The sequence below is a fragment of the Pseudophryne corroboree genome, chromosome 2 (genome assembly GCF_028390025.1).
Source record: "Pseudophryne corroboree isolate aPseCor3 chromosome 2, aPseCor3.hap2, whole genome shotgun sequence".
Taxonomy (NCBI): Eukaryota; Metazoa; Chordata; class Amphibia; order Anura; family Myobatrachidae; genus Pseudophryne; species Pseudophryne corroboree.
In genome coordinates, this window is record NC_086445.1 from 589104898 (window position 1) to 589131816 (window position 26919).

Here is a 26919-nt window from a genome sequence, read left to right on the forward strand (position 1 = left end):
GCACCAGTTCCCAGCACCTTTGCTCCCTAAACCTGGAAGGCCTCACACCGCAAAGCACAGCTGTATGACCTAATGCCCTAGCATGGCATAAAACAGAAACTGCTGTCCTGTACTCAGAAATACGGGTGGGTAAACAATGACACTTTTAGGGGCTACATTGCTAAGGGTCATGAATAGATTCCTATAAGATACCACTGTTTACCACTCTCCACTCTTGCAATCACCCTCCTAGTACCAGTGTGTGCAGCTGGCATAGCCATCACTCTGACTGTCCCAGAGACCCAGGCACTGCTAGTAGCGAGATGATAGATACATGGTGTGTGTGCAGTGCAGTAACAGCCCCAGCAGAACCGCGCAGTCACTTTAGATTGTGAAACGCGGCAGCAGCAAAGTACAGTAATGGGGACAAGTTGTTTATCTTCTCCCTAGTAAGGGCAGCTGCAGCATGTCCGATGCCGATAGGTCCCCGGGCCTCCCATAGCTTCCTCCCGCCCCCTGTGCTGTCACCGCCGCGCCCCCCTCCGGCCGTGGCCGGGACTCGGTGCACGGGATGCCGGGATGTTTGCCGCCCCGCTACCGGCTCCTGGACCTGTTGCTCGCCCTGGTGGGAACCTTCGCCTTCTTGGGGGACCTCTGCGCGGACGTGTGGAGCGCCCTGCGTTACTACCAGGCCGGGAACCCGCTGTGGGCAGCGCTGCACCTCGGCCTTTTCCTCCTCTCCTCTGCCGTGCTGCAGCTGCTCAGCTGGGGCTGGTTCTGGGCAGACAGAGCGGACTGGACGCGGCACGATGAGGATGTGCCAGTCTCGGAGATAAGGAGCAATGGTACCAGGCACCAGGAGGATAGCACGGTGCCCAGTGCCACAGAGAGCGCGTCCAGCGCCGGGGGATGCTGCACAGACGGGGCACTGGCCGCCGGGAACTTGGCCGGAGGTTTCCCTGAAGACATGACGCCTGCCAGTGCCGGGCACTCACCCCATGCAGCGGCTCTGCCCGCCGCCACCAGTAACGGAGAGACTGTCCCTGTCCAGCCGGGCGCCTGTAACCCGGCACCTGGCGACCCGGGTACAGAGAAGTGGGTGTGCTGCCAGCCTGGTGTGGATGCGGAGTATGAGCACTTCATGGGGCACTTCCAGACATCTAAAGTCATACTGAGACCCTCCTGTCTCCTAGTACCGCACATTCTCCAGCTGGGTTATCTGCTCAGGTGAGGAGGCTGCGCCCTGGTTAGTGGGGCATGTCCCATGCAATCTCTATAAATGTTGCAACTTCTATGGGCCCCATTTATCAACAAGTTTCCTTGCTGGAAACTCGTTTTAAGTGGCAAGTGGGATCAATTTCTGTTTAACAAGGCTAATAGCGCTGTTAACGAGCAGCGCTATTAGCCGTTCATTTTCCCTATACTGCTGCACACTAAACTGTATTTAACAACGAGCGCTATTTCTGATATAGCGCTCGCTTACCTAAAATTGCTTCGTCTGCTCAGGCCAGACGTTATGGTTGTGTCTATGTTGCCTTCGTGCTAAGGACCTGGACGTGACAAAGGGGTCTATTCCAGAGGCGTCACTAGGGTTGGTGTCACCCGGTGTGGTAACTCATGGTGTCACCCCCCATGGACGTCCTCCTGCTTTACATGACACGTAATACTTAGTAGAGATGTGCGCCTGGCCATTTTTCGGATTTTGGTTGTTCTTACAGTATTATTAACCTCAATAACATTTATTTCCACTAATTTCCAGTCTATCTTGAACACCTCACATCTCACAATATTATTTTAATCCAGTTTAGGCCAAAAGGTTGCACCGAGGTTGCTGGATGACTAAGCTAAGTGACAGAAGTAGGTGGCACAAACACCTGGCACATCTAGGAGTGGCACTGCAGTGTCAGACAGGATGGCAGTTTTGGAAACTGCCCAAAAAAATGCTCCAGGGAGCACATAACGCAAAGAAATAAGGTGCAAGATGAAATTGTCCTCCCACCCTCCCTTATGTTGTTTATATTAAACAGGACATGCACAGTTTAACAAACCAATCATTACAGTGACAGGGACCGTCAAATGATTGGTTTGTTTGGAGCCCCACAAAACAATTTTTTTAGAAGGATTTCCTCCATTAAGAATTACTCTGAGGATGTTGATGATGTGTTAATTGCATTATAATCTTGTTCAATAAATTTCACGTCTTCGCCGCAAATGACAGAACATGGTGTATGAATGCATGTATACGCCGTGCGAAAATTTCGCTAGACAGTTGCAAATCTGTTTGCAACTCAATCACCATCAAATAATTTTTCCAGTGTGTGCAGTCTGTACGTAGCCCAGGACTTAATCCTACAGTGCAATAGAAACAGGCTGATAAGGGCCAGAGCTGATGTCAGACACCCTCCCTGAAAATGCTTGGGAATGCCTGCGTTTTTCCTGACACTCCCTGAAAACAGCCAGTTACCACCCACAAACATCCGCTTCCTGTCAGCTTACGTATGCTTTGTGATAAAATTTTTTGCACCATCCTGTCGCTGTTTGGCAACACGTCTGCGCATTGCGTTGCATGTGCAGTCATTTGATAATTGGCTACTGTGCGAATTCGCACAACATCGATGAGGTCTGAATCGGGCCCTTAGTACCCCTATCCCACCACTATCATGCAGCAGCTCAGGAAGGTGCATTGTTTTCATTAAATAGCGGATGTCATCTTGTTAGAGCAAGTAGAGCAAGTGACTATTGTACAGGGTTTCAGCAAAATACAGTGGATCAGCACACACAGATTACAAGTGAAGTAACAGATAAATTAACACAAATACTGAATACACAAAACACTAAGGTCCATCTCACAGCCCCTCCAGCTCCCCTTATGTCCAACTCCCATCACCTCCGGCTATCTCATGTCCACCTCATAGCACCAGGCACCCTCATGTCCACCTCATACCACCCCAGGTCCCCTCATGTCCACTTCATACCATCCCAGGTCCCCTCATGTCCACCTCGCAGTCCGCCCCCCGCCCCCCCCCCCCCCATAGCCAGAAAACTAACTTTACTGCTGTCTTGGATGTTGACAGCAGTTTGCTTCCCTGCACGGATGTTATGGACTCAATGGTGGCTGATTGATAGAGCAGAGCGACCGAGGTCCGGGAAGCATACACTTGCTCTCTGCAGACATCCCACAGCCAGCCGCTCTGCCGGATAATCGGAGATGGCGGATGAGGCTGGCGGGCCACGGGCCCCCCCTCGCCCGTCCACACCCATGCACCCCGCCACTGCTACCCGCTGCATACTGACCTGCCCGATCGGAGCTCCGGACCCGGCCGCAGCGGTGTTATGCTGGCGGGTGTGCGGGCCTGTGTGCTGTACTACCGCTTGGTGCCAGGGAGAATGGGGTGTGGTCGGAGCCGCGGTGCGCGGACCTGGTAATGTCAGTGGATGGATTGAGGGTGCGGGTGTGAGTGCGCGGCTCGTTTTGGTGTCACCCCATTGAAGGGTGACACCCGGGTGCGGGCCGCACCCCCCGCACCTCCCTCATGACGCCACTGGTCTATTCATGTAGAAAACGAAAACAGAATTGCCACTTATCACTATACATCGCATCGCTTCGATGCGATGTATAGCTGTGATAAGTAGCAATTCATGTATACTTACCCTTCCGACGATGCGCTGCGGTGTCTGGGGCTCCTGCGGTGAGGTTATCTCCAGCGGTCCTTCCCAGCGATGTGCGGGGTCCAGCGGCGGGTCCCTTTGCGCATGCGCAGGGTGTTGACCTCCCGGCCGGCCGCAGTGGTTGCTGGGAGGTCGGGGGGCGGAGCCAGCGCGAGGTGCGGAGCCAGCGCGAGGTGCAGAGCAGCGATCAGGGAAGCATTGAGCTTCCCTGATGTCTCCGCACCACAGTTCAGGTTACGCCGTCCTGAGATGGCGAACCTGAACTCCATGGAGAAGCGGAAAGCAGAGCTTTCCGCACCTTCATGAATCGCACTCACCATACAAAGGTATGGTGATGCGATTCAGCCACAGAGCGGGGGTGCCGCTGGAAAAGTCAGAGACTTCTCCACGGTAACCCGCTCTGTGAATTGCGGTAAGCAGAGAAAAGCCCTGTTTAACGCAAAACAGGGCTTTTCTCTGCTGCATGAATAGACCCCAAAACGAGAAGAGAATCTAGACGCTACCCAGACGTTATGGACACCGCTGCCGCTCCCCCCCTCCCGCAGCAATCCCGGCATGCATCACGCCTGCTGGGTTGCTATAGTGACAGAAAAGCAAAAATGGCCACCGCGTCCGGAAATCACTACCGCGCATGTGCCAGGAATTAGCATAAACCGGCGCATGCGCGGTAGGAGGCCAGTCCGGGGACACAGGTCATTCGTCAGCGCTGATGTAAGTTAAACATCAGCGCTGATGCGGCAAATAACGCTTTCGCTCGCCATGGCATATGCTCTTCTTAAATAGAAGAGCGCGATGCCACTATAGCACGGCGAGTGAAAACGGTATTTACCACTTCACTAGCTGCTGCTTCATAAATGGGGGCCTATGTGTAATATTTCTTATGCTTAAATCGCACACTTATATCTGGGGAATTGTATACAGTGTTTATGCTTCAATAAAAATATAATAAAAAAAATTGAAAAATACAAAAAATATTGCAACTTAATTACTACGTGTACCCATTGCAGCGTAGAATTCCATGTACAGATCACTGACACATAGGGGTCTATTCATGTAAGAATGCGATGTTTATGTTTAACTTATCACTAAACATCGCATTCTTATTTCAGGTTTTTTTTCAGATGTTTAACGCAATTCATTAATACCTGTTCCCTGATGCGATGCGGTATCCGGCTGTTCCGCGATCCCGGCTTCCCCAGTCTTCTCTCTTCATACCGCGGCTGGGATCTTCTGCACATGCGCAGTGTCCCCCTCCTGCCTCCAGATGTAATCTGCGCATGCGCCGGGGAAACAAGACCTCCAGCGGCGGGCAAGGGCAGCAAGGAGGAGGTGACCCGGCATATGCAAATGCATATGCCCTGGGCTCCTCTGATTGGCTCTTGTCATGGAAGGGGGCGGGGAGAAGGCAGGAGATGGACGTCTTCACTGCTCTTCTCCTGTACAAGCCTCCCCATCGCCTGTCTGAGATGGCGATGAGATTTTGCGAAGGGTAACGGAAAGCTGGGCTTTCCGTTCCTACATGAATTGCAGTCACCATACAAACGTATGATGATGCGATTCAGCCACAGAGCTGGGGTGCCGCTGGGGAAGTCAGGGACTTCTCCACGGTAACCCGCTCTGAATTGCGGTAAGCAGAGAAAAGCCCTGTTTACCGCAAAACAGGGCTTTTCTCTGCTGCATGAATAGACCCCATAGTGAGGAATAACACGTGTTTTGACCTTTCCTTCTCACTTGCGCTTGTGGGCCCACCATTGGATTAACATCAGGGTGATTAATCTAATCAGGGCCTCCTCACATAGCTACATTACCAATGGTGATCTGGGGTTTCTTGGGTGGTGTAAGTAGAACTGGGGGCACTACTTTGTGTTTAATACCTTTTGTTGTGTAGGGAGTATGTAGACTATGGGGTCAGTTCCATTGATTGTGAAGTGAATAGCGCCGGGAAGGTGCTCCTGGTGCCATTCAATTCAGCATGCTGCTTTGGGCAACTAGCGGATTTCTTCTCGCAACCAATGGGGGTGCAAGCAGAAATCCAACAAAACTAGGCAGCGGAAACAGCATCACGTCAGGGCACTTATGTCAGAGAGTGTCTATTCTCCCGCCTAAATACCCTGTTTAAGGTACGAGAACAGGCATTCTCTGATAAAGCAGCTTGCTAAATTGAATAGCACTGGGACCTTCTTCCCAGCGCTATTAAATTTACAATCAATTGAATCTACCCCATTGTCCTTTTTTAATACATCGCCAGGTATAGCTTATTAAGAATTTTATTGGTAGGTTCCCGTACGAACCTTAATTCAGCTTCTCATGTGCAGAATAACATGAACAGAAGGGATGGGTGGAACATCACACCTGCCGAGGGGGGAAGTGACCATTAATTGATGGCGATGCTCTCCTCATATTCTAGAACAGTAAACACCATCTCTTTTTTATTTTTTTATTTATCATGCTCCAAAAAGCTAAGCGCAACTCATTGGGCCTGACTGCAAATTATATGAGAATTATGGGGACCATCTCTTGCATTTAGCTTTCAGTAAATTGCCTCATTAGTAAAATATTCGTAAATATAGAAACAATAATTACCTCCATATAATTCCCCTTTAGAACGTAAGCTCTCACGAGTAGGGCCCTCTTCCCTTATGTGATTTATCCTTTTCTTTAATAATCCTCAACTGCCCAAATCCTGCAGTTCTCGGTCCCCTTGATACTTACCTCAGTGTCGTCTACTGATGTAGTTATGCTTAGTTACTCTGTACTTGTCTTATATTGTCTTCAACTGTAAGTCACTTTTTTCCTGTTTTGATTATGTGCATACTGTATGTACGCTGTAATTGGGCGCGGCGGAACCCTTGTGGTGCCATAGAAATAAAGGATGATGATAATAATAATAGGTTTCATAAATAGGTCCCATATAGCACCATCCTGCAAATAGTCATTCAAAGCGTGTGTGCATTTATGTATGTACACTTGTAACTCACATTTATTTTTAGTTTGTAAATTACTGTTATGTAACATGAGATCAGAATGGCAAGCAACTAATATGGGAATGCAGTATATGCAAAAAATTATTGGCAGAAATCCAATTTGTGTTTATTCCTGGATTTTAAGTACTATTTTTTTTTTTTTTATATTGTTGTATATCTATGACAGGGCTTGAGTGTTTCAAAAGAGGTTGTTCTATTTAGACACTATTAATGTATGAAAGAAATGCAGTCACAATCCTGGCAGTCGGGATCCTGACAGAAGACAGACTGCGGGATCCCAGTGATAAGTACTGTGGGGTTAGAGTAAGAGTATGGTAGGAGGCCAGTCCGGGGACACAGGTCATTCGTCAGCGCTGATGTAAGTTAAACATCAGCGCTGATGCGGCAAATAACGCTTTCGCTCGCCATGGCATATGCTCTTCTTAAATAGAAGAGCGCGATGCCACTATAGCACGGCGAGTGAAAACGGTATTTACCACTTCACTAGCTGCTGCTTCATAAATGGGGGCCTATGTGTAATATTTCTTATGCTTAAATCGCACACTTATATCTGGGGAATTGTATACAGTGTTTATGCTTCAATAAAAATATAATAAAAAAAATTGAAAAATACAAAAAATATTGCAACTTAATTACTACGTGTACCCATTGCAGCGTAGAATTCCATGTACAGATCACTGACACATAGGGGTCTATTCATGTAAGAATGCGATGTTTATGTTTAACTTATCACTAAACATCGCATTCTTATTTCAGGTTTTTTTTCAGATGTTTAACGCAATTCATTAATACCTGTTCCCTGATGCGATGCGGTATCCGGCTGTTCCGCGATCCCGGCTTCCCCAGTCTTCTCTCTTCATACCGCGGCTGGGATCTTCTGCACATGCGCAGTGTCCCCCTCCTGCCTCCAGATGTAATCTGCGCATGCGCCGGGGAAACGAGACCTCCAGCGGCGGGCAAGGGCAGCAAGGAGGAGGTGACCCGGCATATGCAAATGCATATGCCCTGGGCTCCTCTGATTGGCTCTTGTCATGGAAGGGGGCGGGGAGAAGGCAGGAGATGGACGTCTTCACTGCTCTTCTCCTGTACAAGCCTCCCCATCGCCTGTCTGAGATGGCGATGAGATTTTGCGAAGGGTAACGGAAAGCTGGGCTTTCCGTTCCTACATGAATTGCAGTCACCATACAAACGTATGATGATGCGATTCAGCCACAGAGCTGGGGTGCCGCTGGGGAAGTCAGGGACTTCTCCACGGTAACCCGCTCTGAATTGCGGTAAGCAGAGAAAAGCCCTGTTTACCGCAAAACAGGGCTTTTCTCTGCTGCATGAATAGACCCCATAGTGAGGAATAACACGTGTTTTGACCTTTCCTTCTCACTTGCGCTTGTGGGCCCACCATTGGATTAACATCAGGGTGATTAATCAGGGCCTCCTCACATAGCTACATTACCAATGGTGATCTGGGGTTTCTTGGGTGGTGTAAGTAGAACTGGGGGCACTACTTTGTGTTTAATACCTTTTGTTGTGTAGGGAGTATGTAGACTATGGGGTCAGTTCCATTGATTGTGAAGTGAATAGCGCCGGGAAGGTGCTCCTGGTGCCATTCAATTCAGCATGCTGCTTTGGGCAACTAGCGGATTTCTTCTCGCAACCAATGGGGGTGCAAGCAGAAATCCAACAAAACTAGGCAGCGGAAACAGCATCACGTCAGGGCACTTATGTCAGAGAGTGTCTATTCTCCCGCCTAAATACCCTGTTTAAGGTACGAGAACAGGCATTCTCTGATAAAGCAGCTTGCTAAATTGAATAGCACTGGGACCTTCTTCCCAGCGCTATTAAATTTACAATCAATTGAATCTACCCCATTGTCCTTTTTTAATACATCGCCAGGTATAGCTTATTAAGAATTTTATTGGTAGGTTCCCGTACGAACCTTAATTCAGCTTCTCATGTGCAGAATAACATGAACAGAAGGGATGGGTGGAACATCACACCTGCCGAGGGGGGAAGTGACCATTAATTGATGGCGATGCTCTCCCCATATTCTAGAACAGTAAACACCATCTCTTTTTTATTTTTTTATTTATCATGCTCCAAAAAGCTAAGCGCAACTCATTGGGCCTGACTGCAAATTATATGAGAATTATGGGGACCATCTCTTGCATTTAGCTTTCAGTAAATTGCCTCATTAGTAAAATATTCGTAAATATAGAAACAATAATTACCTCCATATAATTCCCCTTTAGAATGTAAGCTCTCACGAGTAGGGCCCTCTTCCCTTATGTGATTTATCCTTTTCTTTAATAATCCTCAACTGCCCAAATCCTGCAGTTCTCGGTCCCCTTGATACTTACCTCAGTGTCGTCTACTGATGTAGTTATGCTTAGTTACTCTGTACTTGTCTTATATTGTCTTCAACTGTAAGTCACTTTTTTCCTGTTTTGATTATGTGCATACTGTATGTACGCTGTAATTGGGCGCGGCGGAACCCTTGTGGTGCCATAGAAATAAAGGATGATGATAATAATAATAGGTTTCATAAATAGGTCCCATATAGCACCATCCTGCAAATAGTCATTCAAAGCGTGTGTGCATTTATGTATGTACACTTGTAACTCACATTTATTTTTAGTTTGTAAATTACTGTTATGTAACATGAGATCAGAATGGCAAGCAACTAATATGGGAATGCAGTATATGCAAAAAATTATTGGCAGAAATCCAATTTGTGTTTATTCCTGGATTTTAAGTACTATTTTTTTTTTTTTATATTGTTGTATATCTATGACAGGGCTTGAGTGTTTCAAAAGAGGTTGTTCTATTTAGACACTATTGATGTATGAAAGAAATGCAGTCACAATCCTGGCAGTCGGGATCCTGACAGAAGACAGACTGCGGGATCCCAGTGATAAGTACTGTGGGGTTAGAGTAAGAGTATGGTAGGGTTACAGTGAAAATACTTACCAGCACCCGTTGGGATTCTGGCTGTCAGGATCCTGACTGCGGGGATTTCGTGCCCATCCCGTTTGAAAATCCAATCATTGGGCAACAGCTGAGTCTTCACCATTAGAAATTACACCTTTGTTCAAAACGTCTGACGAAGACACTAATCTAATATTCTGAATGGTATTGTATAGAAGTAACAATAAGAGTGTAAAGGTTGATGCAGTATATTACTTCCCGAAAACTTTGTGATACAAAGGACTCTATTCAGCAAGAAAGTCAATATTGCCCCGATCATTGGCCCTCATTCCGAGTTGTTCGCTCGTTATTTTTCTTCGCATCGGTGCGATTTTCCGCTAACTGCGCATGCGCAATGTTCGCACTGCGGCTGTGTCAAGTAAATTTGCTAAGAAGTTTGGTATATTACTCACGGCATTACGAGGTTTTTTCTTCGTTCTGGTGATCGGAGTGTGATTGACAGGAAGTGGGTGTTTCTGGGCGGAAACTGGCCGTTTTATGGGTGTGTGTGAAAAAACGCTGCCGTTTCTGGGAAAAACGCGGGAGTGGCTGGAGAAACGGGGGAGTGTCTGGGCGAACGCTGGGTGTGTTTGTGACGTCAAACCAGGAACGAAACTGACTGAACTGATCGCAGTGGCAGAGTAAGTGTCGAGCTACTCAGAGACTGCTAAGAAATTTCTATTCGCAATTTTGAGAATCTTTCGTTCGCAATTCTGCTAAGCTAAGATTCACTCCCAGTAGGTGGCGGCTTAGCGTGTGCAATGCTGCTAAAAGCAGCTTGCGAGCGAACAACTCGGAATGAGGGCCATTATCGGGCAATATCGGCACAAAAATAAATAAATAATGTTAACACTTTTTTTAATCAGGCTACTCCGCATATTACACTAGAGAGAATATTAGCAAAGCTGGTGTCAGGAAAGGCTGTGTTTGTGGACCGAAGGAGCAGATGCCCCTGAGTGCTGGAAACAAGGAGGACGAAGATAATTAGTTCTCATATGTTTATTTAAGACAACAGATCAGAATGAGACTGTAGGAAAGCTGAGGCAAAAGTTCAGGATTTAGGGAACTGCAGGGAATGAAGTCACTGAATAATACAAGACGTGGATGAAGAACTGTGAAGACTGGTTTGCTGGATGATATGGAGACGTGGATGAAGAACTGTGAAGACTGGTTTGCTGGATGATATGGAGACGTGGATGAAGAACTGTGAAGACTGGTTTGCTGGATGATATGGAGACGTGGATGAAGAACTGTGAAGACTGGTTTGCTGGATGATATGAGGATGTGTATGAAGAACTGTGAAGACTGGTTTGCTGGATGATATGGAGACGTGGATGAAGAACTGTGAAGACTGGTTTGCTGGATGATATGAGGATGTGTATGAAGAACTGTGAAGACTGGTTTGCTGGATGATATAAGGACGAGGATGAAGAGCACGGCTGAAGCTAGTGAACCGCCACGAGAATCCTGCGGAATCCGAAGGCACTGGTGGGAGAGTGGACGACTGCACACTGATGAGCTTGCGGGCGATGTGCAGCGAGAGTCGGCTGAGAAATCGGAGATCCTGATGGCACGAATTACAAGAGATGCACAGAACAAACTGCGGGAGCACAGAGCTAAGGCACAGAGTAACCACAACAAAGCACTGGCACAGAATGCCAAAATCCTAGCCTATTTATAGGCAGCAGGAAAACAGGATTGGCTGGCACTCACCCTTCACGCTAATTGGTGCTGCCCTTGGTCTCCAACATGGCCGCTCCCAGCACTGCAGACACGCCAGGGAGCTGCTGGCCACTAGGTCCTGCCTCTAGCCCCCAGTAAGCCGTTACTCATGCCGCCGACCCAGCCGCATCCCCGTGCGGCCACAGAACGCCGCAGGCAGCTCACCGGTAATGGATGGACCGCGGGACCCGCAGCGGTAAGCACACGCTGCGTGACAGATGGCAGGAGTTGACAATTTGTTTTATATACTGCATAGATTCAGACAAGATGTAAAACACCTCTGTATGTGGAACACCATATAGGCAGAATACAGGAACCCAGCATCAGAAGCAGTGTATCTATAGATCCCAGGACAGTACTTCTCACTAACAATATGAGTTGTTAAATATTAATTGCTACATTAATAATGACATTATTCCCAAAACTCTTCCCCAAACTTTGAGTAAAAAGCTCTTGAGGAGATGCAGATACTTGCCCTGCTGCAAGGGTTATAGCTAAAACCAAGTTGGGGAAAGGACCTCTGACGTCACCAGGGGGGGGAGCAAGGCCAGAACATGGAACCTGAAATGTATCCTTGTGTGCTTGCTGCGCGCCGCTCCACTTCGCCTGCCACCAGGTTACTAAAGGTAGTAGTTGTCATGAATAGTGAAAGTACTATCCCGCCCAACCTTGCTCCTCCCCCTGATGTCGGAGGTCCTTTAGCCCACTTTGTTCTAGCCTGTACCCTGCTGCAAGGGCAGACGGATAACTTTATTTACATAGTAACATGACATCGTTTCTGAGGTTGAAAAAAGACAATTTATCCATCGAGTTCAACCTGTTAGTGATCTCCTACACTGTAATATTTTTAAGACTGATTTTAACTGTGGTGAATGCTTAGCCGTTATGTCTATTCCTCTATTTATTTATTTTTTTGTATTACTGTAGTGCGTGATTTACTCATCATAACCTTGTATATCTTTATCCATTAGGAATTTATTTAGCCCATTCTTAAAAGCAATGGCCGAGTCCCCCCATACTACTCTCTCAGACAGGGAATTCCAGATACGTATTGTCCTTACTGTGAAGAAACCTTTCCGTCTCTGTGTGCGAAATCTCCTCTCCTCTAACCTAAGAGGGTGTCCGCGTGTCCTTAGTGTTGGTCTTACTAAAAACAAATGTCCACTTATATATTTGTAGTTGTTAATCATGTCCCCTCTTAATCTCCTTTTTTCCGTTGTAAACATGCCTATCCTTGCAAGCCTTTCCTCGTATTCCAGCATCTCCATCCCCTTTTGTGGAGCAATATTTAAAATCTCACAACGTTTTTGTGCTCAGGACTTCACAGCAGACCCACATAACCAGCGAGGATGAGTTGATGATCTCTACCAAGTATCTGACATGAATATTGCTGTTATTTACATATATTAGCAATATTCAATTTTAATATTATTGACCTTCAAGCAGCAATTCTACATAATTTACTATTTAAAGAGAAAAAAAACTTAAGAACCTTTTAAGCATGCATCAGTCACTTTTCTTAGTTACAAACCATTATCTCTGGCAAACAGTATTGGCTGTCAGAGGATCACAGCTCTTTCACGTGAGGCGAATCTGAGAACCTCTGTCTGTGTAGCAGACTACCACTTTTACACCAAAACCCAGGTTCGACCCAGGTTTCCAGACACATTTCCAACCAGGGTCAGACCCTGTTTATACCCATTTCACACCGCACAAATAACCCGGTATCGACCTGGCATATTGCCGCGTTGGCATGCGGTGTGAAAGCGCCATAGTTGAAATCCCGGGTTGCCTGACCCGGAAATTCAACCCAGCAATAAAGCAGTGTTATACCCGGGTTGAATACTGGGTCAGTGGCAGCGTAAACGGGCTCCCACTGCAACAGGGAGAGGCGGCGCGGAGATGATCTTATCTCCCAGGTCCGCTCTGCCCCTGCTGCCAGCTCCGCCCCCCGCTGCTATGGCAACTCGCCCGTCATATTGCCGGGTCGGGGAAGCCAGCAGTAGCGTCCAGTGCCGGATCCCACCTGGGAAGGACCCGTTTACAATTCCCGGGTGGGATCCGGCATTGGCGATGTGAAAGGGGTATAACACTGCACATTGGACGCGGGTAATTCCCGCTTCAGTTCAATTTACACTGAACCTGGGTCTGCCCTGCATGTCACTCACAGACTTAAGGCGGACCACTACATACACAGTCAATCAGCTGCTTTTAAGCATAATCGAGCTGTTTACACTGCATCATTACCTGGGTCCAAACCTGGTAGCTACCAGGGTCGGATTCCCTGGTCACTCGACCTGGGTTATATTTCAAGGACCCTTTTACATCAAGCTGTGACCTGGGTAGACCCATCAATAACCCGGGTCAAAAGCTCAGTGAAAAAGGGGTATAACTGATTGTCGGCATGTAATGTGAAGGCAGAAAGTGGAGAAGAAGTAGGAGATTGTTCAAAGCTTCTGCGTTAACATTTGTCAAGTGACTGTGGTAGCTATTATAGTGGGAAAAAAAAATCGTAATAAATATTAACTAGGTGATTCAACGCGCCCTACGGGCACTCTTCACACCGCCGTAAGGTAAGGAGCTACGCCTCCTTAACCCTTGCACGCCCCTATGGCGTGCAATATTTTTATTATATGAAGTATTACCTCCAATCATAATTGTGTGAGTAGTTAAATATTGCACGGACAAAGGGCATGCAATGGTTAAGGGGCCGAAGCCCCTTGCAATGGCGTGAACAGCGCACGCAGGGCCTGATGAATCACCTAGTAGGTGCTGTGGTTGGGGGATTGGCAGGTGCGGGGGAGAGGCGAATGGACTCTGGGGGTGCCGTGGGTGGGGGAGGGGCGGTTGCGGGTGTGTAGCGGGTGGTGGAGGGGCTGGTGCTGCGGGTGGGGGTCTGGAGCCACTGCGGGTGGGGGAGGAGCGGTTGCGGGGGTGCCTCGGGTGGGAGAGGGGCGGGTGTGGGGGTGCTGTAGGTGGGGGAGGGGGTCCGAAGCCACCGCCGGTGCTGGAGGGGGTGTGTGGGGGTGTCGCGGATGGGGCTCCATCTGGAAGCGGCTAAGCTGCTGTCCTCCCTTTGGCAGTGGCTCTCCCGGAGACTCGCACAGCAGCCAAGCAGCCAGTCACTATTAGCATCGGTGTCCAAACGCGCCGCATTACAGGGAAGAAGATGCACTCAATAAACTACAGCTCTCAGCAGCCCTAAGGACTTCAATGCTTTGGCGCTAAGGGCTGCTGGGAGCTGTAGTTTATTTAGTTTGTCTACTCTGTAATGCAGCGAGTTGTGACACCGGCGCTAACAATAGTGACTGGCTGGCAGAACTGACTGACTGGCTGGATCAATGTAAAAGGTGAGAGTGCTGTGCAGTGTCAGTGACACTGCACACCCACTGCACTGCACGGCATTGTCACCTTTTACATTGATTCAGCGTCCAGACATTATCCTCCGCGATATCACCCACTCTATCCATGACATTAGCCATCGTGGGGCTTCCAGGCCGGCAGCCCAGGTGCTGTGTTGCGGAGTCAGGGCCTGTGGGGATCTGGGCGTGGCTGTGGCGGGGAGGCACTTCTGTGACATCACGCGCAGAGGAGGCTCCGGGGCTCAGAGAGTATGTGGCGCAGGGAGGGCTATGTAAGGCTTCTGCTGCGCCGCTTTCATACACATTTATGCCGGTGGCCGCAGCAGCTTTTGTTCCACCAGCGCCGCGGCTAGGGAGGGGGGACTGTTGATGCCGGAGGGGGCAGGCGGACTGGCAGCAGGACATAGGACGCTGCAGTAAAAGGATTTTTTTCCCCCTATCTACAGCGCAGAGACTTGCTGCAGATGCAGTGGCATACCCTCCAGCTGTACCTTTTTGGCAGGTACAGGACCTTTTTTTTTTTTTTTTTTTTTTTTTTTATGGTCTGTACCAATTTTTGGCTCTCCAAACTTCCATTAAAAGTATAGGAAAAGGGGTGTGGTCACGCCCCTTTTGGAATTTGTAGTGATTTTTATGTGTAAATTGTTGGAGGCTAGGTTGATGCAGATGCAGTGGGCCTATTTTAGCGTGTGGGCCTGGAGCTGCAGCGCCATCAGCCCCATTGTTAATCCTGCTCTGGGAACACACAGCAGCCAAAGGGCAGAGCCTCACATTGGATGTAACCTGTGTGGGAGAGCGTTTCTCACCCAATCAGCTGTTGACTGAGTGTGATAGACATGCTGCTAACCCAATGAGAGCTCTTAGCCACGCCCAGCGTTATCCACACAGGCACAGAGTCACAGATCTGGGCTATTATATAGGAGATTGCAGTCTGAAGACACATACCAAGGGAAAAACTGCTTCTTGCAACTTCCTATAGTAACGTGTGGATATAAAATATATATATGGAGGTCTGGATTTGGAGTCACACTCAAAATTAAAGTGGAAAAACACAATACAGGCTGATCCAACTTTGATGTAATGTCCTTAAAACAAGTCAAAATGAGGCTCAGTAGTGTGTGTGGCCTCCACGTGCCTGTATGACCTCCCTACAATGCCTGGGCATGCTCCTGATGAGGTGGCGGATGGTCTTCTGAGGGATCTCCTCCCAGACCTGGACTAAAGCATCCGCCAACTCCTGGACAGTCTGTGGTGCAACGTGGCGTTGGTGGATGGAGCGAGACATGATGTCCCAGATGTGCTCAATTGGATTCAGGTCTGGGGAACGGGCGGGCCAGTCCATAGCATCAATGCCTTCGTCTTGCAGGAACTGCTGACACACTCCAGCCACATGAGGTCTAGCATTGTCTTGCATTAGGAGGAACCCAGGGCCAACCGCACCAGCATATGGTCTCACAAGGGGTCTGAGGATCTCATCTCGGTACCTAATGGCAGTCAGGCTACCCCTGGCGAGCACATGGAGGGCTGTGCGGCCCCCCCAAAGAAATGCCACCCCACACCATTACTGACCCACTGCCAAAACGGTCATGCTGGAGGATGTTGCAGGCAGCAGAACGTTCTCCTTGGCGTCTCCAGACTCTGTCACGTCTGTCACGTGCTCAGTGAGAACCTGCTTTCATCTGTGAAGATCACAGGGCGCCAGTGACGAATATGCCAATCTTGGTGTCTGGCAAATGGCAAACGTCCTGCATGGTGTTGGGCTGTAAGCAGAACCCCCACCTGTGGACGTCGGGCCCTCATACCACCCTCATGGTGTCTGTTTCTGATCGTTTGAGTAGACACATGCACATTTGTGGCTTGCTGGAGGTCATTTTGCAGGGCTCTGGCAGTGCTCCTCCTGTTCCTCCTTGCACAAAGGCGGAGGTAGCGGTTCTGCTGCTGGGTTGTTGCCCTCCACGTCTCCTAATGTACTGGCCTGTCTCCTGGTAGCGCCTCCATGCTCTGGACACTACGCTGACAGACACAGCAAACCTTCTTGCCACAGCTCGCATTGATGTGCCATCCTGGATGAGCTGCACTACCTGAGCCACTTGTGTGGGTTGTAGACTCCGTCTCATGCTACTACTAGAGTGAAAGCACTTCCAGCTTTCAAAAGTGACCAAAACATCAGCCAGAAAGCATAGGAGCTGAGAAGAGGTTTGTGGTCACCACCTGCAGAACAACTTCTTTATTGGGGGTGTCTTGCTAATTGCCTATAATTTCCACATGTTGTCTATTCCATTTGCACAACAGCATGTGAAATTGATGGTCAATCAGTGTTGCTTCCTAAGTGGACAGTTTGATTTCACAGAAGTGTGATTGACTTGGAGTTACATTGTGTAGTCTGTGTTCCCTTTATTTTTTTGAGCAGTGTATATTATATATATTTATATAATGTAGTGTTAGAGTAGGTTTGGATACCAGTACTATATATTTTAGTGTGCCTCCACCTAAGAAGAGGATGTGTAAAAAGAAGCACAAGGAAATTCAGTGTGCTGCCTGTGATAAAATCTTCTCTTCTGTGGAGAATACTAAATTCTGTGAGAGATCGTTTGTTACCAAGCAGCAGCTGTCTGAGTTGCAGGGAAGTAAAAGGTCTAGGTCTTTGACTAGCATTGATTCAGTGGAAGATTCAGTCTCACATGATTGTAGTTATGATGACGAGTATCAAGTGCTTTCTAGCACGGATTCAGAAGAAAAACAGGAGGAGGATAGAAAATTAAATTTTGAATTGGTGGACAGTCTGTTAAAGAATATTTCTAAGACTATGATTATAAAGAGCCTGAAGAAAAATGTAGTGATGAAGATATACTGTTTGCAGAGTGTTCGACAAAAACTAGGAGTTTTCCAGTTCACAAAGCATTAAAAGACATTGGGGTATATTTACTAACATTCGTAATTTTCGGAAAAAGGTCAAAGTTCAATCACGAATGACATCGAAAGTGTAAAACTGCAACTTTTTGAATTTATTACGCCTAATTTACTAAGCTGTCGTATTCGGATTTTTCATTTGTTCCGATGTCGATGTCATTCGTGTTTTTTTCCCGTTTTTTACGGCAGTGATTAGCAAAACACTGCCGACTTTATCACAATGAATCTCGGCCGGATCTGTGTGATCCGTGCTGGGGTTCATTTTTTTTTTTTAAATACTGTAAAACGGAGAAAAAAAATGCGTGGGGTCCCCCCTCCTAAGCATAACCAGCCTCGGGCTCTTTGAGCCGACCCTGGTTGCAGAAATATGGGGAAAAAAAATAACAGGGGTTCCCCCATATTTAAGCAACCAGCATCGGGCTCTGCGCCTGGTCCTGGTTCCAAAAATACGGGGGACAAAAAGAGTAGGGGTCCCCCGTATTTCTAAAACCAGCACCGGGCTCCACTAGCTGGACAGATAATGCGACAGCCGGGGGTCACTTTTATATAGTGCCCTGCGGCCGTGGCATCAAAAATCCAACTAGTCACCCCTGGCCGGGGTACCCTGGGGGAGTGGGGACCCCTTCAATCAAGGGGTCCCCCCCCCAGCCACCCAAGGGCCAGGGGTGAAGCCCGAGGCTGTCCCCCCCATCCAATTGGCTGCGGATGGGGGGCTGATAGCCTTTTGTGAAAATGAAAAGATATTGTTTTTAGTAGCAGTACTACAAGGCCCAGCAAGCCTCCCCCGCATGCTGGTACTTGGAGAACCACAAGTACCAGCATGCGGCGGAAAAACGGGCCCGCTGGTACCTGTAGTACTACTACTAAAAAAATACCCAAAAAAAGACAAGACACACACACCTTGAAAGTAAAGTTTTATTACATGCATCCACACAAACATACATACATACTTACCTTATGTTCACACGAGGGTCGGTCCTCTTCTCCAGTAGAATCCATGGGGTACCTGTTGAATAAATTCTACTCACCAGATCCAGGGTCCCAGGCTCCTCGGATAATCCTTTTGTAATCCACGTACTTGATTAAAAAAAAAAAACGGAGAGCCGAGCCACGCACTGAAAGGGGACCCATGTTTTCACATGGGTCCCCTTTCCCCGAATGCCAGAAACCCACTCTGACGTCTAAGTGGGTTTCTTCAGCCAATCAGGGAGCGCCACGTTGTAGCACCCTCCTGATCGGCTGTGTGCTCCTGTACTGTCTGACAGGCGGCACACGGCAGTGTTACAATGTAGCGCCTATGCGCTCCATTGTAACCAATGGTGGGAACTTTGTAGTCAGCGGTTGACCGAAAGTGACCTCACCGCTGACTACAAAGTTCCCACCATTGGTTACAATGGAGCGCATAGGCGCTACATTGTAACACTGCCGTGTGCCGCCTGTCAGACAGTACAGGAGCACACAGCCGATCAGGAGGGTGCTACAACGTGGCGCTCCCTGATTGGCTGAAGAAACCCACTTAGACATCAGTCAGAGTGGGTTTCTGGCATTCGGGGAAAGGGGACCCATGTGAAAACATGGGTCCCCTTTCAGTGCGTGGCTCGGCTCTCCGTTTTTTTTTTTTAATCAAGTACGTGGATTACAAAAGGATTATCCGAGGAGCCTGGGACCCTGGATCTGGTGAGTAGAATTTATTCAACAGGTACCCCATGGATTCTACTGGAGAAGAGGACCGACCCTCGTGTGAACATAAGGTAAGTATGTATGTATGTTTGTGTGGATGCATGTAATAAAACTTTACTTTCAAGGTGTGTGTGTCTTGTCTTTTTTTGGGTATTTTTTTAGTAGTAGTACTACAGGTACCAGCGGGCCCGTTTTTCCGCCGCATGCTGGTACTTGTGGTTCTCCAAGTACCAGCATGCGGGGGAGGCTTGCTGGGCCTTGTAGTACTGCTACTAAAAACAATATCTTTTCATTTTCACAAAAGGCTATCAGCCCCCCATCCGCAGCCAATTGGATGGGGGGGACAGCCTCGGGCTTCACCCCTGGCCCTTGGGTGGCTGGGGGGGGGACCCCTTGATTGAAGGGGTCCCCACTCCCCCAGGGTACCCCGGCCAGGGGTGACTAGTTGGATTTTTGATGCCACGGCCGCAGGGCACTATATAAAAGTGACCCCCGGCTGTGGCATTATCTGTCCAGCTAGTGGAGCCCGGTGCTGGTTTTAAAAATACGGGGGACCCCTACTCTTTTTGTCCCCCGTATTTTTGGAACCAGGACCAGGCGCAGAGCCCGATGCTGGTTGCTTAAATATGGGGGAACCCCTGTCAATTTTTCCCCCATATTTCTGCAACCAGGACCGGCTCAAAGAGCCCGAGGCTGGTTATGCTTAGGAGGGGGGACCCCACGCAATTTTTTTAAAGAAAATAACCACTTTCCCACCCCTTCCCACTGATATACATGCACGGATCTCATGGATCCCTGCATGCCTATACAATCACGGATTAAAAAAGCAGGTCTGTTTTTTTTTAGCACTTTTTTACGAGTTGTAATTTTTCACGGCAGTGTTTTTTTTTAAAATTTTTTGCTTTGCACTTCTTAGTAAATTACCGAGATTCATACTTAAACAGCCGCGTTTTGACCGATGGTGTATTCATTCGTATTTTTTTTGTTGGACTTCCAAAAAATTACGAATGCCCTCATCACTGCCGTGATTATTGCTTAGTAAATTACCGAGATGACACTTTGATGAAAAAACGGCATCTCGGTCAAAATCGTGACCTTAGTAAATATACCCCATTGTCATTAAAGAGTGGCAAAATATTGATAAAAGGCTTGGTAATATTAAAAAGACTGACCGTATGTTTCCTATTGAGGATGAGCAGGTTTTAAACTGGTGTATGGTACGTAAAATTGATGCCGCAGTTGCTGAGGTAGTTTCAAAGACTACTATTTTGTTGGAGGATGGTACAGTTCTAAGGGACGGTATGGATAAACAGATGGAAAGTGCCCTAAAAAAGCTACATATTTCCTCAGCGGTGTCGTTAGTCAGGTGTAGCAGTTGCATCAGTAACCAGAGCATTAAGAGTCTGGGGGTCGGCAATGTCTACAGACTTAGAGGAGAAAATGTCAAGACAATGTCTATTGAAAAGTTTGAATATAATGATGAAAGGAGTAGAATATCTGTGTGAGGCCTCCTTAGATGTTCTAAATTTCGCTGCAAAGTCTATGGCAGCAGGAATAATGGCAAGTAGAGCGCTGTGGCTTAGACCGTGGGCAGCAGATACCCATTCCAAGAATAGACTGGTGTCCCTACCATTTGAGGGATCATTGTTATTTGGCAATAAATTGGAAGCCATTATACAGAAAATGTCAGAAGATAAATCGGCAAAATTACCTCAAGATAGGAGGAATAGATTTCCTGTTCCCTCCTCCAGGCAACAATTTAAAGAGGCCAGGAGCTATAGGCCAGGTCGTGGTTACATGAGCAGATATTCGTCAGGGACGAATCATCACTCCTTTCGTCAGTCCTACAGAAGAGGTCGCAGACAATGACTATTGTGGAGTTCTGGACTCCATTCCAGTAGGGGTCAGACTTCGGGAATTTATCAGTCATTGGAGAGAGTCAATTCAAGATATGTGGGTGTTGGATGTCATAGCCAATGGTTACAGAATAGAGTTTTCAGTAGTTCCAGACAACAACAATTTTCTGGTATCAGAAACACCTTCTCTGGCTCAAGAACTAGAAGCCCTAAGGGACAGATTAAAGAAATTGGTCAGAGCAAAGGCATTGGAGGTTGTCCTGAAGTCACAGATAAAAAGCGGATTCTACTCAAGAATATTCCTAATAAGAAAGCACTCTGGCGAGTTCAGAACTATTCTAGACCTCAGACGCCTAAACAAATTCATAAAAACAAGAACATTTCATATGGAAACCCTAAAGTCAATTCTGATAGGGGTAAGGAGGGAAGATTTTATGGGGTCCATAGACCTAAAGGACGCTTATTTTCATGTACCTGTAGCCAGTCATCACAGAAAGTATCTAAGATTCTGCGTGCTCGGAAAGCATTTTCAGTTTACTTGCCTTCCGTTTGGTCTAAAGACATCCCCAAGGGTGTTCACGAAAGTCCTTACATCACTCCTGCCGGTCATAAGAAATCAACAGGTGGCAATTTGGTCATATCTGGACGATCTGCTAATATGTGGGGGATCGGAAGGAGAGTGACGGTGACGTTGGATAAGACGTTACAGATTCTTCAGAGTCATGGCTGGCTGATAAACTGGGAGAAGAGCCAGTTAAAACCAGAATAAAAAATTCAGTTTCTGGGAGTACAACTGGATACTTGCAGCTATGTAATAAGTCTGTCGGAAGAGAGGTGCAGAAAAATACAGGAGCTGGCAGTTCTGGTAAAAAGGTGCTGTCACGATCCGGGTATCTGGACGCCATTACTTACCTTTCAGATGCCTTCTAAGGCTGGCTCAGCGCTCCAGGACCGGATCCCATCTGTTATTCTGATGTCCACATTCCTGCCTCCTCTCCTGTCACTCTGAGACGCTGTCACAGCGGCGCCATGTTACATCCTGAATGGCGTCTCCCGTGGCCTCCGCCGCCGTCCCTGAGTTTCTGCATGCAGGATGTCAGAGTGGTGCTTACGTCAGCCGCGGCCTCCGCTGTTGCCCGCGTGGTTCAAATGTGCACTCATCAGTCTGGCGTCTCCTGTTTACTGTTAAAGTTCCCACATGGATTACAAACCAATCTTCCCTCCAAGTGTCTGCATGGGCGCAGCCATGTTGGATTCTGTCACCTGTTCATTTCCACCAATCTGTTACCATTGTAATCTGCATAATTGCCTAGCCAATCCCTTCCTTGCTGCAGGTATAAGTATTCTGTGCCTGAGCAAGGAAGGCGTCAGTGCTTTGGTTGTCAAACCTAGTTCCAGTTTGTCTCTCTCTCCTGTGGTTGTTTTCCAGGTTCCAGTTACCATCTCCAAACTTCCACTAAAGAGACCCGCTCCAGTTTACCATCTGCGGTGCAGCCTGACTCTCCAGTCCTCTGGGACTCATCTGTTTCCAGTTACAGAATTACCTGCTTCCAGCCTAGCTTCCAGCAGAGTTCAGCTTTTCTTAAAGTGCCGGTATCATTTCTGCAGATTACCTCTCACCACCGGTACTATTATTTCACTGCTCTCAAGCTCCATATATCCATCATATTTCATCGCTCTCAAGCTTCATTTATTATTTGGCTGGTTCCATCCAGCAATCCACTCCGTGCTAACATCAGTCTGGTTCCAGCCAGTACCCACAGCAGCCATTTTACCCACAGCAGCCCAGCTTTTCCAGGAACACCAGCTGGTACGATCCTGGGCTATCTCCATTGCTACAGTCGGGCCTGGTAAGGATTTTCCAACTAGAAGATAATAAGAACTGTCTCATACTACCAGAGCCCTGTGGCCCTTGCCACCCTGTAGGACCCAGGAACTGTATTATTTCACTGTTGATTTTATGTTTTCCTTTTATTGCTGCTGTGATACGGAGTATGTCATAATAAACATCATTGACTTTTATTCTGGTTGTCGTGGTCACGCCTTCGGGCAATTCTTCTACGTGTAACTTACATGTCTAGGGGTCTGATACAACCTCCCAGGTTCCACTACACCTCAGCCCCTACAACTGAGGCTGCCTCCCGTCAGCTCAGGCCCTCAGTTGTGACAGGTGCAACACGGTGATGTTACGTCAAGCGATGAGTCTGTTAGGAGTGATGGCGTCCACCATAGATATAGTCCCTTGGGCAAGATGGAGAATGAGGAAACTACAGATGGACGTTCTCCGGTTCAGTTGAAAAGGCTGTTCTCTAAACTGTCGGATAGGGTTGCGTCAAGACACAAAGCGGTCCCTAGATTGGTGGTTGGAGGCGGAGCTGGTCGAAAGAAGCATGTCTTTGGCCGGACATCAGTGTCTAGTGTTAACAACAGACGCAAGCACAGTAGGTTGGGGAGCACATTTGTTGCAGCTAAATTGCCAAGGCCAGTGGAATCAGAAAGAGAAGAGACTATCTTCAAATCACAGAGAAATGAGGGCAGTTTGGAATGCAGTAATATTTTTCCGGAATCAATTATGTGGGAACCATCTCAAAGTGTTTTCGGACAACGTAACGGTGGTGGCCTATCTGAATCGGCAAGGGGGCACCAAGAGTCAAGCACTAATGGTGGAGGTGTCAAGGATACTTCAGTGGGCAGAGAGCCACCTTCGGCTGGCATGTTCCAGGCGGAAAAAATCTGGTAGCAGATTTCCTCAGCAGACAACAGGTGCTAGCAGGAGAATGGGAACTAAACGAGGTAGTGTCCTGGGACATTATTCAAAGGTTTGTACAGCCTCAAGTAGACCTGATGGCCACACATATCAATGCGAAGGTGTCCCTGTTTCCCCCCCGTTATCATCTACCAGGAACAGGGGGAGTTGATGCCTTCTCCCGTGGAATTTCAGACTGGCTTATGTGTTTCCTCCGTTTCCGATGATTGCCCGGGTAATAAAGAAGATCAGGGAGGAGAATGCACAGGTGATAATAATTCTTCCCTTATGGCCAAAGAGAGTTTGGTTTCCCTCAGTGATGAGAATGGCGGTACAAGGACCTTGGATACTACCTCTGAGGAGAGATCTGCTACACCAGGGGCCACTGCTACATCCGAACCTTCAGCAGCTTCATTTGACGGCATGGAAATTGAACGGCAATTGCTTAGGGAAAAGGGCCTGTCCGAACAGGTCATCGATTTGCTAATTCAGGCAAGGAAGAAGGTGTCTTCAAATGCATATTATAGAGTCTGGAGAAATTTTATTTCCTGGGCTAGTTCAAATTTCGACACTCAGAAAGCAGATACATCTCACGTTTTACAGTTCCTGTTCGAGGTCTTTGAGAGAGGTCTGGCGGTGTCGACTATCAAAGTCCAAATAGCAGCACTCAGCATGTTCCTTGACCGAAGGTTGTCGGAAGACGATTTAATAAAAAAGTTTTGTCAGGCGATAAAGAAGATACGCCCTAGAGTTAGGTCAATCCTTGCGCCGTGGGACCTAAATTTGGTATTAAATGCCTTAATGGCACTGCCTTTTGAGCCAATACAGGAGATCTCAATAAAGTTGTTAACATGGAAAGTGTTTTTTTTAGTGGCTATTACGTCGGCCTGGAGAGTTGGTGAGCTACAAGCCCTGTGGTCAGAAGAGCCTTATTTAAATTTCCTTCCGGATAGAATTGTTCTTAGAACTAATCCAAGTTTCTTACCTAAGGTTGTTTCAGAATTTCATTTGGGTCAGGAAATTGTCTTGCCATCCTTTTATCCGGAACCACAGAACAAGGAGGAAGAAAGGATGCACAATTTAGATTTAACCCGAGCAATCTCGTCCTATCTGGAAAGAGTGAAGGAGTTTCGGAAGACCAAACACCTGTTTGTGCTGCATTCAGGACCAAAGAGAGGTGACATGCCTACTAAGCAAACCATTTCCAGATGGATTAGGGAACTGCTAATGTTCGTGTATGAGGAAAGTGGTCGTGAAGTTCCAGGAGGACTAAACGCACACTCTACCAGGGCTGTGGCAGCTTCATGGGCTAGGAAGGCTCAAGTGTCGGCAAGGGACATATGCGTAGCAGCTACCTGGTCATCTATACATTCGTTCTCTAGTCATTATGCGTTGCATGTTGGAGACTCCCACTTTGGGAAAGAAGTCCTTGAAAGGGCTTAGGAATAAATAATTATTACTATTCAACATTAAACTGTAGTCGCTTTCTAATTTGTTACCCTCCCTGTATTGAGCGTTGGTATATCCCAGAGTAATGGCTGCCATGAAGGAACGCAGAAGAAAAAAGCAAATTATACTTACCGATAATTTCATTTCTTCAAGATACTTCATGGCAGCCTATGATATACCCTCCCTATAGTTTTTTTTTCACAGAAAGTGTTGGTAAGGAGACATTCAAAAGCCTAGGGAGGAGGAAGAGGAGGGTCACTTTATACCCAGAGTGGGCGGTACTTAGCTGCTGAAAAAAAACTACCTGTCTAATTATAGGAGGATGGGATACAATCTCAGAGTAATGGCTGTCATGAAGTATCTTGAATAAATGAAATTATCGGTAAGTATAATTTGCTTTTTTCCTTAGCGTCACAGGCAGCAGGGCTTCCAATGACTGGGCACAGGTTCTACCCCTCACCGTGCACCGCCTCCCTACATGCATTGCTCGTTTACACTACTGCTCACAATGCAACCCATCCACACATACACTGCTCTTCTACACTATTGCTCACACTGCACACACTGCTCTCCTACACTACCCCTCACCCTGCACTCGCTCACTGCTCTTCTACACTACTGCTCACCATGCACCACATCCCTGCACATACTGCATTACACTACTGCTCACCATGCACCACATCCCTGCACACACTGCATTACACTATTGCTCACCCTGCGCCCCCTCCCTGCACACACTGCACTACACTACCCTTATTCTTGCACCCACTCCCTGCACTCCGACACTATCGCTCACCATCTACACTACTGCACACACTGCTCTCCTAAACTACCTCTCATCCTGCACCCCCTCACTGCACACTGCTCTTCTACACTATTGCTAACCATGCACCCCATCACTGCACCCACTCCCTGCGCACACTGCACTCCTACACTACCGCTCACCATTCACCACATACCCACACACTGCTCTTCTACACTACTGCCTACACTGCACACACCTGCTCTCCTACACTACCCCTAACCCTGCACCGCCTCCCTGCACGCTGCTCTTCTACACTTCCACGCACCCCATCCCCACACACATTGCTCTTCTACACTGCTGCTTACACTGCACACACTGCTCTCCTACACTACTGCTCACCCTGCACCTCCTCACTGCACACTGCTCTTCTACACTGTCGCTAACCATGCACCCCCTCCCTGCACACACTGCATTACACTACTCACCCTGCGCCCCCTCCCTGCACACACTGCACTACACTACCCCTATTCTTGCAGCGACTCTTTGCTCACCTGCGCTCCTACACTACCGCTCACCACGCACCCCATCCTCACACATACTGTTCTTCTACACTACTGCATACACTGCTCTCCTACTCTACCTCTCACCCTGCACCGCCTCACTGCACACTGCTCTTCTTCAATACTGCTCACCATGCACCCCATTCCCACACACTGCTTTCCTACACTACCCCTCACCCTGCACCCCCTCACTGCACTTACTGCGCTCCTACACTACCGCTCACCATGCACCCCATCCGCACACACACTGCTCTTCTACACTACTGCACACACTGCTATCCTACGCTACCGCTCAC

The 26919-nt window shown here is 47.8% G+C and overlaps 1 protein-coding gene across 1 annotated transcript in view; it reads left to right on the top strand.

Moving 5' to 3' along the window:
• Positions 1-490: 490 nt before the first annotated feature.
• Positions 491-26919, top strand: part of XKR8 (XK related 8) — an 86123-nt gene continuing 59694 nt past the window's right edge. The window contains exon 1 of the mRNA XM_063954573.1: positions 491-1206. Within this exon, the coding sequence (XP_063810643.1) occupies positions 551-1206 (656 nt within the window). The 5' untranslated portion in view covers positions 491-550. The remainder of the gene's footprint in view (positions 1207-26919) is intronic.